This window comes from Poeciliopsis prolifica, unplaced genomic scaffold, assembly GCF_027474105.1.
Source record: "Poeciliopsis prolifica strain line A6 unplaced genomic scaffold, Auburn_PproV2 SCAFFOLD003, whole genome shotgun sequence".
Lineage (NCBI taxonomy): Eukaryota > Metazoa > Chordata > Actinopteri > Cyprinodontiformes > Poeciliidae > Poeciliopsis > Poeciliopsis prolifica.
The window spans coordinates 10,692,274-10,706,392 of record NW_026562378.1 but is presented as its reverse complement, the minus strand read 5'-3'; the positions used below and the strand labels follow the sequence as shown (position 1 = coordinate 10,706,392).

Below are 14,119 nucleotides of genomic sequence, written 5' to 3'. Positions count from 1 at the left end.
GAGTCTTTTCATCCATCTTTAACATTTTACCCTTAAATTAAATCCAGTGCAACTAATTGCTCTCAGAACTTACCTAATTTCTGAATCTATTCAGTAGAAGTTGGACTTTATGACTTTTAAAAGCCTTTTTTTTGTTTTCGCGTGGAAAATCCAGCTTGCAGTATGTCTGTTCACACAGGACGAGTCACCATTTTTATTAAACTCTGAAACCTTCACCATGCAGAACATGGTTACCCCACTCATTACTGTGCTCGTCTAATAACAGCATTTCCAGGTCTCCTTTGAATCGGGGGCAGAGCAGATGTTGTGACAGGAAGTCACTAATGCAGTCCAGATGTGACGGCAACAGACCGCCTCCGACCCAGAAGGAAAACTGACAACACTGTGCATGGTGACTGCAGACATGAGAGGCAAAAAATGGAAGAAAATCTAGCAGGGGTTGCAGGAAAAAAAATTACTTTGAAGTTATTTGATTTCTGCTCTGCTTTTTTTTTAGCTTCTTATCTGCAAAATGAAACTTTTTATTAAACAAATCAAGGCTTCACTTAAGTCATTTATTGATATGACATATAGTTAAGACAAAGTTTTTCTTAAATTTTGCACTGAAATGAAAAAAGGGGCAAAAATTTCTGCCTCCTTGTGTTCAAATTCTGTGTTGCACAATGTGAGAAGCAGAGCGGCTTTTTTATTCTGATAAGTCGTTTTATTCAACAGTTTTACAGACATATAAAATTGTACATGTGAAAAGAAGCACTTTCACCTGTGGCAAAACTTTTAAAGATCACTGAATTTGAAAGAATTTTACAGAGAATGATTGACTCTAAGAAGCTACAATGCTAGAGAACTGGGAAATATAGCTATAAAAAGCCGAAACACAATCAGATTCTCTAAAATTTTACCATGAATTACTGGTTCACATAGTTTATATATATATATTTACATCATAAACGAGCTGTTTGGGATTCCAATAAGCTGGTCTGCTGTTCGGCCCTCCAGAGGACTGAATCCCCTCTAAGTAACGTGAGGGACCTGCCTGTATGTGGTCCATTAAAGACTTTCACTAATCTTCGTCTTCTTCATCGTTTATTACGGCCATCTTCCTCCTCCGCTTCACGGGAGCAGAGAAATCCTCCGTGTCGGAATCTGCATCCTTATTTGTATCAACATCCACGGCCTTGGAAGAATAATTTTCTGTAAAAAATTTTTAAAAATGAATAAATACAAATTAGGTGTGCGTTATTCAAATGTTGCAGTTTGGACAAATTAAAGCAATAAGAAGGATTCTATTGATTGGTCTGATCAGAAGAGTAGCACATGTTACATCATCTTTTCTCTGACTGAACGTCTTCAGCCAATGTTTGGATTAAAACAACTACAGTTGAATATACTGTCCCAGTACATTCAGAAAACTATGAGAACGTCCATAACTAGCTGTTTGTTGAAAATTAACATCAGAAACACTAATACCTTTCTCCTCTTCATCATCATCATCATCATCCAATATCCTGTTTCTGCTTCTTTTGGTTGACGTCTTCTCCTGGGATCTGTTGGATCAGAACAAAATGTGTGAAAATGAACAACATTCAAAAAACGTATTTACTGAAAAATGCTGTCATTCGCTACCTCTCAGTAAGACCGTTTGCTTCACCAGCAGCAGCCGAGTCTGACACCAGACCTAAAACACAAAGCAACAAAATTAAAATCGCTGAAGTTCAGAGGAACGACAGATGATCTTAGAGAGAAAGTGTAATGTTCTACTTCTCTGAAATTAGGAAGATTTTTTTCTCGTTTCCATGAAAAACACCTCCAGCGGGGTGCTTTTACCTCAAATGCTCTGGAGGGACGCTTATTTATACGCAGTTTTTTTTTTATGGAGCCATTAAATCAGAATTGCTGCTTTAGATTTACCTTCATTTTAATCTGCCACCTCTCCGGGGGAACAAAGTCAATTTGCATAGTTATATTTAACTTTGTGGTTTTGTGTTGCACCTTGAAGTTGATTTTCCTCAGCCACAACATGCACAGGGAAATGAGACAAGCAGACGGCCGTGGAGGTTTTGTGTTGCGTTAGAAAGCTGAAGTCAAAGTGAGTCGAGGATGGATCCTCCATCTGTACCTGCATCCTCTGCAGAGTGGCTCTTCCTGCTGCGTGCCAGCAGCAGAGCTCTCAGAGCCTGAATCCTCTGTTCACTGGAGACCTCTTCATCATCCTCCTCCTCTTCCTCCTGTGGCCCTTCTCTGGGCCCTTGTTGCTCCTCTGAGTGTTCAGGTTCGTCCTCTCCGGGGGTCAATGCTGCAGCCACACTCAAAAGCTGAGATTCGCTGATGTTTTCTGGAATCCTCCAGAAAGTTTCCTGATTACAAAAAAAAAAGAGAAAGAAAGAAAAAAGATAGAAATACTTAAATCATTTCTTTGGGAGCAGTTATAATCTTTCAGGCTTTATTTGTGTCTCCATTAGGCTAAGCATTGTTTATTCATTTATGTATTTATTTTTTTAAAAAAATTTTTAGTTGGTGTTTAGGTATTCATCTTCCAGTCTTCCAATTACACATAATTATCAAGTGATGTTTTCAAATTTCCTGTCAACTTTAAGCATTTTTTTTAAAGCCCCGGCACCCCGAGGAAAAGGCTTACTCATTTAAAAAGATGTAAATATAAACTAATGTTGAATGAATGTATTTTTTTAAATAAAAAAATAAATATTCAAATAATTTATTGAATTGTTATAACTTATTTACTTATGCATTAAATAAGTAAACTAGATAAACTAGAAAAATCCATCCATTGATCCATTTCGAGGAGGAACTCATTCCCATTTCCAGCCATTATTGTGCAAGAGGCAAATTCATTATTGCAATTTAAATGTATTTGCTGTATGACAACATAAATAACTGAAAACAGAACAAGAAAGAATTTACATAATTCCTGGCTGAAACAGTAACAGCAGTAAAGTTTCTAATAATGGACGATCGCTGTACATGTGAACCCACCTGTTCATTTTCAGGTGGCCTGATTCCCAGTTTGCTCAGCAGCTTCAGGAAGTTCCTGTTCTCCATGGCGTCTTCATCGGCCTCTGAGAAAGGGACAAGCGGAACCGGCTGGGATGGACCTGGCGAAGAAAACAGGGCAGCAGCAGCAGCAGTGTTAAATAAATGAACTTTTCTCATGAATGCTGCAGGATTTAACGAGGCCAATCCGCCTGAATAATCAGTCATACTCACAGTCGTCTGTTCTATCTATTGCCGTCTTGTTTAAACTGTTCTGCAGCCACAACAGCGATCCAGACAAACCTTTGACAAAATATGACAATCCAGACTTCAGCTGAAGAAACAGAATTCATTTTCTATGCTACACTAATTTATTATGGTATGTTTTAATCATTACTTGACAAAAAAAATAACATGGGAAAACCTTAAAAATAAGAAAACCGATGGGCAGCTTTAATCTCACCTTCTTGCTGCAGAGCGTTTACCAGCGACCTGATGTCTGCTCTGCGCTCTGCTGTCAGGTTAAAGTCTTGTCTCCTTTTTCTAACAGGTTGTGGCATTTCTCTCTCATTTCCATCTTCCTCGCTATCCGCAGACTCATCATCCGTTTCCTCTTCGTCGTCTTCATCCGCAGCTTCATCAGCAAGGCCTTGAGTGAGTTCAGCCAAGAAGTCTTCCTCAGTCTGCAAAAACAAATTAAGCATTTAATAATAAATCACATGACTGGACTTAAGGCTCAGACAAACAAGAATGTGTTGCATAGAAAGTACAATCAGGGATGATTTTTTTAAAAATACCTTTAGAAAGCAGACCTAAGGGAACCTACCATGCCCTTTCCGGAGCTCTTCCCGGAGCTTTTTCCGTGAGCGCTGCGGCTTCTCTTCTTGTGAAGTTGGCGCCTCTCGGACACCAAGCCCATACTCAGCAGCTTGTCCACAACGCGCGCTCGACAGCGCTTGGCTGTGAGCTTCTTCATGATGTCACCCAGAACATCTGTGTCAACACAATCGCTTTAAAATCATTCACCTGTCAACGTCAAAGCCCAGATAGGAACTGCTGCAGAAAACACAGACAGGCAGTGGGAAATCAAATAGTTTGCGTAGTGATGAGAACGAAGCCTCCGAATACCATCAGAGTCTTTGTACTCCTCAAACAGCATCTCCAGCTCCACTTCCTGCTCCTCGGTCCACAAAACGATCTGAGTGCCCTTCCTTTAAAAAAACGATTAAAAAAAAGCTCTTTGATTTTCTTCTACACACTTTTTGATAGAAATAAATCCGACTGCATACTTTTGTTTCTTCAGGTCTTTAGCACTGTCCACCAGACCCATGTGGACCAGCTGGGTCACCACCTGCCGCCGTGTGCGGTTGCTGTTGCTTAGTAACTGGATGACCGTCTCCACGATGTCTGGCACTATGCGCAAAAATTAACAGTCAGGGGTTAAAGTTCAGAGGTCAGCCTGATCTGGTCATTTTCAAGATGACAAACCAAACAAAAAAAAAAAGGTTGAGCTTCGAAAAAGTAAAACCTTCAGAGTCGAGATGCTCCATGTAGAGCCTTCGCAGCTCCTCTTCCTCCTCTTCAGTCCAAGATGGCTTCGTTCCCTCTCTGAAATATTTTGTTACAATGACAGATTACACGTTGGATTAGGGATTAATAGTTGCATCAGATTAGGCATTCACTTCATAAATGCAAACAAAGCAGAGCACGCACCCGTCTTTAGTGTAGCCTTCGGTCATTTCACGCACAGCGCCCACGTTTTTCCAGAAGAGTAGCTCAACATAAGCCTTGTTGTTCTGAGCTGCCACTGCGAAGAAGCGCTTCAGCACGAACTTGGCAAAGGTCACCAGCTCCTGTGAAGGGAAAGGAGAAAAGATTAGACACACATCAGTATATGATCAACGATCGGCTTCATATCCAGGATTCCTAGAGATTCACTCCAGACTGAACTGTGCAGAGGCTTCAATCCTTTATATTAATTCTATTATATCAAATATTAAAGTCCACCGTGGATTTATGGCTGATATTTCTGCAGTAGGAACACTTCACAAACTGAACATGGATAGACAAAAGGATGGAAGGATAGAAGGAAGGAAGGAAGGAAGGAAGGAAGGAAGGAAGGAAGGAAGGAAGGAAGAAAGTATGGAATCAAGGGAGAGATAAAAGGAAGAAAGGAAGGACATGACAGACAAAGAAAAGAATGTAAAGGAGTGTATAGTGAGGAAAGAAAAAGAAATGTAGGAAGAAGAGAAAATGTATGCAAGAGTAAGGAGGGAAGTAAAGAATAAAAGAAAGGACTAATGTAAGAAAGGATAAGTGGAAGAGAAAGAAACAAAGAAAGAAAAAAAAAAGACAAAAATAAAAAGTAAAGAAGGAAGCAAAAAAAGTAAAAAAAACTAAAGAAACAAACAAAAAAGAAAACAAAAAAAGAACAGAAGTAGATAATGGGATGGGATGCCAAGTCTGAAAAAACTTTTTCAAACCTATTTTCTTTCCCAATGCTTATCCAGACCATGAAATTAATCAAATTGAAATTCCCAACTTTCTCAGCCTGGGAAATAGTTTAAATTAAATTACAGCACCTTGTAAGCGTCTGCGGCGGGATCATTCAGGATTTTGTTGAAAAGGTGGAAGACTGACAGCTGGAAAAGCAGAGCGTCCATCTTGAGGTCGACGGCCAGGCGGTGCAGCATCCGAGCTACGCAGTGGTTTGTGTGAGGCGTGTTCCTCGAGTAGGATTTCAAGAGGAGAAGATACGAACGCACGATGCTGGGGTTGGCAAACCTGCAACAGCAAACAGAAGAGGTGAAATCTTCTAACCGAGAGCTTGGAATGTCTTTCTGAAGCCAAATAAAAAGATACACTCTGAGTGGGTTGAATGCACACATTGTTGGGGCCTCCTTTAGTTGAGGTTTAAGATGCCAGCTTGAGCCAGGCAGAGGAAATCAGGAAGGAACTTCTGTACTCTTGATGTTCACAAAATAAGGTTTTATTGCTTTTTTCAAGCAGATTGAAGGCAGCCTTAAATTCAGCGTAAAGAAGAAACTTTGGTCCGTTCCTCACCTTTTGATAAAGTCCAGGATATTGAACTCTTTTTCAGAAAGCTGGACAGATTCTAGCTCCTCCTCTTCCAACTCTGCTCCTTCATCGTCGTCCTCAGCAATAGTCTCAGGAGGAGGCCCTGACACACAAGAACAAATGTTGTCAAATCAAAAGAAGAGAACAGGTGGAAACGAGGGCGAACTTGTCGCTAAAGACTCACTTGGCAGGTTGGCCTGGAAGATCTGTTTAAGAAGATCCAGTTCTTCTTCTGGTTCAACGTCAGATGAACCAAACACATCACCTTCTGGCCAAACTTCCCTGAACGAGGCATAAAATTACACTCAGTTACATAAATGGATGCCTTTCTGGTTGAAGAGAAAATGTCAATAATATTCTGATAATTAAGTCTGTTGCAATAATCAATTAATCACATAATAAATTAAAAGGGAGCTTGATAATTTCCACTTTTTTGAAACATCAGAATCCATTTTATTCATGAATTCCATTGTTGTGTTTTACTTTGGATATTTAAAATATTAAATTCTATTGATCTTTGAAAGCACAAACTTGCATCATTGTGCTGTTATCACTTCAAAAATCCTTTCTAAATAACCAAATTGTAACTTAATGCAATAATTATTGGAATAATTTATCATCCAGCAAAATTTGTTATCGTGAAGGACGAACAGTTTATTTAGATTATTTCAAGACTTAAAAATGACAACTTGCTGCTTGTTTTTATGTCACTTTAAAATGAAAAAAAAAAACTAGTTAAATTTGCTTCAAAGACTGTAGATCAGTTAATTGCAACGTGGCTGGTGAAACATGGATGTGGTCCAGACCTGGCGGCCCTCAGCAGGGCCAGAGCTTCAGGTCCCATTCGGGCCAGCAGAGCGTCCTGCACCCGAATCATGGCCTCAGTTCGCTGCTCCTCCAGAGGCGTTTCTGACGCAGCATCAAAAGGCACGATGCTTTCAGTCAACGACGCCGACAGCTGAAACCAGAGGACAAAACTTAGCTGACATGTTGAGTGGCTGATTTAGTCAGAAAACAGATTAACGTTTGGCTACTGCTCCCCCTGGAGGCCAGTTCTGGCACCGACCTGAAACTCAGTCGCCCTCAGCTCTTCCTCAACAATCTTCCAAGTCTCCTCCAGCACTTCTGGACTCGACTCCTGAGCCGGCTGCTTCTTTTTACCTTGAGACTTCTTCCGCCTGACCTTCTTCCTCTGAAGACATGAAAGATGAAAACATTCACACCTCAAAGAGGCTGCAAGCTATCCAGAAACCCAGCAGGAACAAAGAACAACTCACCTGAACGATTAGGTTCTTCCGGCCTTTGCAGAAGCGCTCCAGCATCCGTAAGAAGAGATGCGTTGATTCCACCAGGTCTTTGAGGTAGGAGAGAGGCTGGCTGGTTTCGTCGTATTTCCTCAGCAAGGTCAGGAAAATCTCTCTGTACTCCATCAGGTAGAAGATGTTGCCTTTATGAGGAGATTTCAGATGTCAGTAAACAATAAAACATCTTCTCATGCCTTTACGAAGCAAAAATGCTCCAATTGATACCCCAAAGCCGGTTGGTGCATATTTCACACATAGTAAAGGCCAAATTTAAAGCAATTTGCTGCAATCTTGTGTTCTGAAATCTGTAAAGCTCAGTATAATAAGTACTGAGTTTACATTTGTTATTCGTCGTTTACTTAAATTAACAGTCTCCACTAATTTTAAGATTTTCCTTGAACACAAAAACTAGTACAATAATTTTTTTATATCATCCATAAACTCAGAAAGTAGGAGTTAATAACACATTATGCTGTGAATTGACTTTTAAATTAGGTTTTATATGAGAAATGATATAGTTATATTTGATTTATTTAATTTAAATACTATTAAGAATGAAGTATAATTTTAGCTGATGTTAATTTGATTAGTTTTAGAAATATTTTAATGATTGTTCTTGTTTTATTTTGTTCATATTCATATGAGCTACAATGTAGATAAATCACAGAAAAATAATAGCATTTTATCTGGTCCACAATGACACATTTACACAGAATTCAGTGCACTTTAGCTTCTTACAATTGTTTTGTTACTATTTTGTTTTTTGTCAGAGTGGAAGCTTGCTTCTAATTTTTTGTAAAATACTCCGTGCAAAGTTGTAAGAAAAGTAGGCTAAATATAAATGTAATCAATCTATCGTGATTTTAAAAATGTGTGCTTGTGCACCTGCCCTCCTAATTTGACTGAGTAGCATCTCACTTTTAATGACATTAGCGCTCTGACGGATGCCTTCGTCAGCAGAGCGGTCCATTTCGTTCACAGTCTGCAGAAGTTCCTGATACGCCTTTAGAGCGAGATGCATCCTGAAAACAACAAGAGGTTCGAACATGTGAGAAAAAAAAATCTGATTATTTGTCACGAATTTGTCCTTTTTGTGGTCTGTGCAGCTGATTTTACCTGCGGGACCAGGATGTGGCCTCTTTGCGGTCCGTGAGCAACATTTCATAGTAATTGGTGATGTTGCGTTCAATGAAGTGAAACGTACGAATAGACATGGTCTCTGAGACGAGGTCGGCACGGAAAGCGTTGCCACGGTTGAAGGCCATGAAGAAGCTGAGCGCCCAGAGGTAATAGGTCTCGTCGTGTTGCTGCGTTTGTTCGCGGATTAAGCTTTCCTGGAATAGACAGAAATATAAATAAGAGTGTGAATCATCAAAATGTTTTGTTCAAAATAAAATACAGCGAAAGTAAATATGTATATTTCTGTTCATATCAAATATCTTCATGTTTTAATTTGAAATTTAATTGTAGAAAAAAAAATAGACACTGCTGTGGTCTTAGTAAAACAACAAAAAAGGTTTACAATAAATCTACACTTAAAAGCAGAATGATAATAAATCTGTTATTTTTTTAAACTAGCTCACACTTTCCAAAACTCAGATTTTCTGATATTTTTGGTCAATTTCAATCCAGTTTTAATGCATACATTGTAAATTTCCAAAATATATAGTAGTAAAACAAACTAAACACTCTAGCAGATATTTCCACAGTGATTAAATACCAGAAAATAAACCCCCAAAGATGTAAGTGAGCAAAGAAATACATGACAGAAATCTCTGCTGTTCTCCAAACGAGTTAAACGTTTCTCGGTTCACCGCGGGTATTAACTGCGTCACCGTCACGTGGAAGTGAAACATGCATCCATGAAACATCGACAGCGCATGCGTCTCCCCACAGACCTTAACGAGGTACATGAGTCGGTTGTAGCAGTTCTCCAGGAAGTCCACGCAGAACTCTCGCAGAAAGAGCCGAACGTTTAGCGCCGAGCGCCGTTTGTCCCTGCAGTCCTGGGCCTGCCGGTTTCTCTTAGGAACACGCCTCACTGCTTTTCCCAGGTCGTGAGTGTAATATTTGAACTGCAAAATCAAAACCGAAGACATGAGCTGCTGACTTCTCAACTCGAAGCAGAGGAGAGGTTGGTTGATGACTCACATTGTTTAGATTTCGGTGATAGATCACGTCCTTCTCCCCGATCGCTTTCAGGCCTTGAACCACAAAAGATCCCCCGAAGCGAGAATGTCTGGAAGAAACGGCAACACAAAACTCACAGCTCATGGAAAATATGTGCTACAGTATAGCTAAAGATCCTTGGAATGTGGTAAAGGAAGCCCAGTGTCTGGAAAATAAAGGTTAATTGTAATTAATATCACAATTCTCAACAATTATTTACAGGATATGATTTACTTCCTGTAAATATTATTTACTTATTACAAGTAAATAATATCCTGTGCTGTACCACCTGCAAGTTGTCATGGAAAATACATTAAGTAAGACTTAAAGATACAAATTATTGTTTTTGCATATAAATAACTGATTGTGTCTAATGAATCTTAATGTTATTTCTACAAGTGCATGAAAATAAACCACAGTGCCTCTAAATAAATCATTAGATTACCGAAAAGGGAATTAATGTCCATAAATTAATTCAAAAATGGAAACAAATTGCATATATTCACTAAACATAGTAATATATTCCAGACCATTGATTTCCGGTTTTATTTCAGTCCATAAACGTCACACAGCAAAAACACTGACAATGAAAAGTTTGCCTGGTAAATGTCCTGAAAGGTCTTAAATGGAGGGAGAACTTTTAAATCCAATTTAAAATGAAGGGATTATAAAGTTATTTCCACTGATGCGTCAAAGAGTTTGATTCTAATCTCATTTACACTAAACTAAAAATGAAGAGCATCAAATGGCTCATTCTCCTCATCTAGAGAATGAAGAAATAGAAACGTTTTTAATTGTAATAAAGCGGGGAAACTTTCAGGAGCAGCACTGCAGGATCTTTTTACTGTCTACAGCCTGTTTTTACCTGGATCCTCTCTGCAGCGTGCGGGAGCGTTTCTCTGCCTGCTCCTTCTGCCTCAGCGCCTCCAGCTCCCGAGCGTCTCTCTGCTTCTCCTCAGCGGAGCGAGCGTGACCGGCGCTCACCAACGCTTCGGGAGTCTGAAAAATTCAAACGCGTCGCTTTGAGCTCGTCTGCAGATCCATGGATGAAAGGCGGAAAGGCTTTCAACACCTCACCTGGTCTCTGAACATGAGGGAGATAATTTCCAGCACGTGCATGCTCCACTGCTGCTCGCTCTGAGCCGACGCCAGAAACTTGACCAGGTCGTCAAAACCGCTCATGTGAACGGCCCACAACACCCGGTCATGTACGCTGGCGTCGTCGTCCACCTTCTGACAGCAGGGAGACGACCACAAGTTAGAAAAGAGAGGATCGGTGAGATATAGAGTAAAGGATCAGTTATCAGTCAAACCTTCTCTTCACAGGGATCTGCTGGCACATGAAGGACGTTTCTGACCAGCAGTAAAATCCTCTCGATCAGCAGGTTGTCCTCGTCCTGTCTTTGTTCCCAATCCTGGATGAATGAAGGTGCAGCAGGAAAAGCAGTGAAAATAATCACAAAACGGAATTGTCTTAGTATTGAAAATGCAAAAATGTTTGCACTTTGAAGCCTTGCAAGAGTTTTTACCTTCCTCTAACATTTTCTGCATTCTGCCAAGCTACAAACAAAAGCTTCAGTGCATCTTATTGTGATTTTATATGACAGATCAATTCCAAGTAGCACATGAATATGATTGATCTAAACCATTCCAGTTCTACCAGGAAGGTTGTTGTCATCCTGGTAGGGGAACCAGTCTAATCCTGGATTTATCTCAGATTATTTTTCAATTAGATTTATCTTCTCCTTGTTTAGTCTGTCAGTTTAAGAGGACAGTCACGTCTTGGTAGCATTAATTCTTCCACTACCACATCATGGACCACACATCGCTTTGTGAAATGTCCAAATCTTGGTGAGATGCATGTCTGCTGTGTTTCTTGGTTTTTGTGATGTTGTTTGTTCACTTTTGTCAAAAATAAGTTAGACAAAAGTTGACTCTTCTTCCTTCCGAATGCTTGTTACGCTTTTTGGATTGTCATTTATAAAAGAAAAACAGAAAAAAATGTGTTTTTCTTGGACTTCACAGATGTGCACTACTTTGTGTTGGTCTTTTACACAAAATCCCCACAAAACCACTGACGTTTGTGGCTATTAAGAAATAAACATTTAGATTTTTAATTTCTATGAATAGTTATACAAAAAAAAAATAAAAATCACTGACTTACCAGTTGAAGTAGGTTGTACAAAGTCTCGCTTAAAACACCAAACACCTTCTCACTGGCAAAAGCCTTGAAACAGAAACAAAGCGCAAAAATATAGTCAAGACTAAAACCTAGGAATTCAAATTACTGAGGTTTAATTAGAGGACAATGTACCCGAAGTTTACAACTCAATGTTATAAAAATACCTCTTTATAGGCCTGCAAATGAGATGTGACTTGCATGAAGTGCTGCCTGAACACTGGATCATCTGGGATTTTACCAAAACACAGCATGGCAGGCTGGGTGAGGTTAACCATGAGCCTAAAACGAGACAACAGGATAAAAAACATTCTAACGCCACATTTCTGCGCGAACCAATACTCTGTAATCAAATATGCATATTACCATACCAGTAAAGCTGTGTAGAGAGTCATACCTGATGCAGGCGTCAAACAAGGTTTTGTCTTGTCTGTACTGGACGATAATCGGTAGCAGATCGTTTTGAACAATCTGGCTGTCGCCGAGCTGCTGCCGAACATCACGAGTGTCATCTTCATGACGCAAATACCGGATCAGGTCTTTCACGCTCTCTGTACCACAGGGGGAAATGTTTAAGGAAAGCCCATCGAAATCTGAGAATGCCCATTTTGTTAAATGTTGGAGTAAATTAGTTACTTGCCCAAACAGTCAGGCTCCTTGTGATAACTGTCTCCCTCGAGGTAACCCAGAGCGCTGCACGTTGCCAAAAGCTCACAGTTCATCCTGAATGGGTTTATGCACCATCAGCCAACCTGATGAATCCAGAAGCCTGAGTAGAAAAAAGAACATCATGTTGTGTGTTTTAGTCAAAGAGATTAATTTGTAATTAATAGTCAGCCTATTTTCCCTAAACTGGATCGATAAATGCATCAGTCAACATGCAGTCTGATGCATGACTTTGAGTTTAATAACACATTCAGGTTAGGGACTCTTATGATAATGTCAAAAATACAAAAGCAGGAAATATTTTATTCTACTTTATGTGTTATCATCCTTGGTATTAAAAAAAACTATGACTACAGAGCTGGATCAGATGCATTCAGTTATTGTTTGTTGATTGGTAAATATCTGCCCTTTATAACTTTTTAATTAAAATAAACACAAACTTGGAACATTAGGATTGTGTTTTGGTAATATCTTGCTGTTATTACATCCTTACTTTCGCTTAAATATGCATGATTACATTTACCTCCAACTTCCTGCTGATACACCTGGTTCACTCAATTTAAGGATTCTTATATTCTTCACAAATGTGACTCGATTAAGAAAAACTTGGGGGCTAATTAATGAAGACATCAACAGCAAGCTATCTTACGGCTCTGGTTTCTAAAGAAAAATACAACATTTCAGGTGTTTTTAGAGAAGTTAGCTTGCAACATAACAAATATGCCTCTAAAATAAATTAGCTCCTTAGACGCAGTCGAAAAAATAACAAACCAAGAACCTCTTTCGGACGTTACTCGTGTCCAGGGTTTGAATTTCTCACCAGTCAGTGGATAAGTTTGAAGTTTCCTCCGGTTGAAAGGTTATTATCGACCTGCTGTTTCTATAATCGGACACAAGTTCCGCGCCAACACAGAGAGCGGAAGTGGAGCTTCGTCACTTGGTGTGTGTTTCTGTGCCCTGAGATTTGTATTTCAGGCACCGCGGGCAAACTTTATATTAAAAGATATAAAGTTTGATGGCTGTCTTTAAAATAGCTTGATTAAATTAGACATTGGTCTGACTCTCTGCGTCTGAATGCGCCGCATTTTTATCTACTATAGAGTTTAAGTTTACTTTGATGTAATTTGTCTCCTTATCAGTTTTACCTGAGGGAAAAATAGGCTGTTAGATTATTAAAAGGAGACGATTTTATCACTTGTTTTTTAATATGTTGACACACGTAAAAAAATAAAAATAAATACAGGACATATATTTAATTAATTGTGAACAGGTCAAAGTAATCTGGCATTTCTAGTTTTGTTTAGTTTCTGCAGTTTTAGTTTGAGCCTGACGTCATGGAGCTCCGTCTGACACAGGGGCGGTGGATGGATGATACAAACCCTGGGCAACTCAACTCCTCAACTCCCCCATTCCAAACCACACATCAACTCCACCCTTCCAGCCCATCATTCAGACAAAATTTATTAAAATATATTTAGGTTAAGCAAGTTCAAAACTGAAACGCTGGTAGTAATATATGTACATTTCTAAATATGTTAAAGTTATTATCACCCAAAATCACAAAAACAGGGATTGCCATAAGTGTTCAACAACTTTTCTGAATCTTCTGACGTTTTTAGTGCTTAAAATAAGAAGCAGTTAATTAACTCGTACTATTCCTTTTTCACCCTGCTCTCTAAATCCTCTTACTCTGTCTCAAAGATATTAAAAACACATACTAACATAGCTGATATTG

The 14,119-nt window shown here is 39.3% G+C and overlaps 1 protein-coding gene across 1 annotated transcript; it reads right to left on the bottom strand.

Moving 5' to 3' along the window:
- Nucleotides 1–603: 603 nt before the first annotated feature.
- Nucleotides 604–13,288, bottom strand: timeless (timeless circadian clock). The gene is made up of 30 exons (XM_055026338.1): nt 13,205–13,288; nt 12,359–12,487; nt 12,116–12,269; nt 11,886–12,000; nt 11,704–11,766; nt 10,853–10,954; nt 10,617–10,772; nt 10,405–10,538; nt 9,522–9,609; nt 9,269–9,445; nt 8,487–8,704; nt 8,289–8,392; nt 7,344–7,513; nt 7,133–7,258; nt 6,873–7,024; nt 6,251–6,348; nt 6,052–6,169; nt 5,571–5,772; nt 4,702–4,841; nt 4,517–4,596; nt 4,278–4,401; nt 4,117–4,199; nt 3,815–3,981; nt 3,452–3,671; nt 3,223–3,291; nt 2,992–3,110; nt 2,117–2,354; nt 1,624–1,675; nt 1,468–1,544; nt 604–1,191 (listed from the first exon to the last, which is right to left on the bottom strand). The coding sequence occupies exons 2-30, from the start codon at nt 12,438–12,440 to the stop codon at nt 1,061–1,063; spliced, it is 3,759 nt and encodes a 1,252-aa protein (XP_054882313.1). The 5' UTR covers nt 12,441–12,487; nt 13,205–13,288; the 3' UTR covers nt 604–1,060.
- Between the last annotated feature and the right edge of the window lie 831 nt (nt 13,289–14,119).

Coding starts and splice junctions, on each gene's coding strand:
- timeless (XM_055026338.1), bottom strand. CDS start 12,440: ATGAACTGTGAGCTTTTGGCAACGTGCAGCGCTCTGGGTTACCTCGAG. Junction 3,111..3,222: donor AATAGATAGAACAGACGACT/GTGAGTATGACT, acceptor TTTCTTCGCCAG/GTCCATCCCAGCCGGTTCCG. Junction 2,355..2,991: donor GGCCACCTGAAAATGAACAG/GTGGGTTCACAT, acceptor TTTTGTAATCAG/GAAACTTTCTGGAGGATTCC.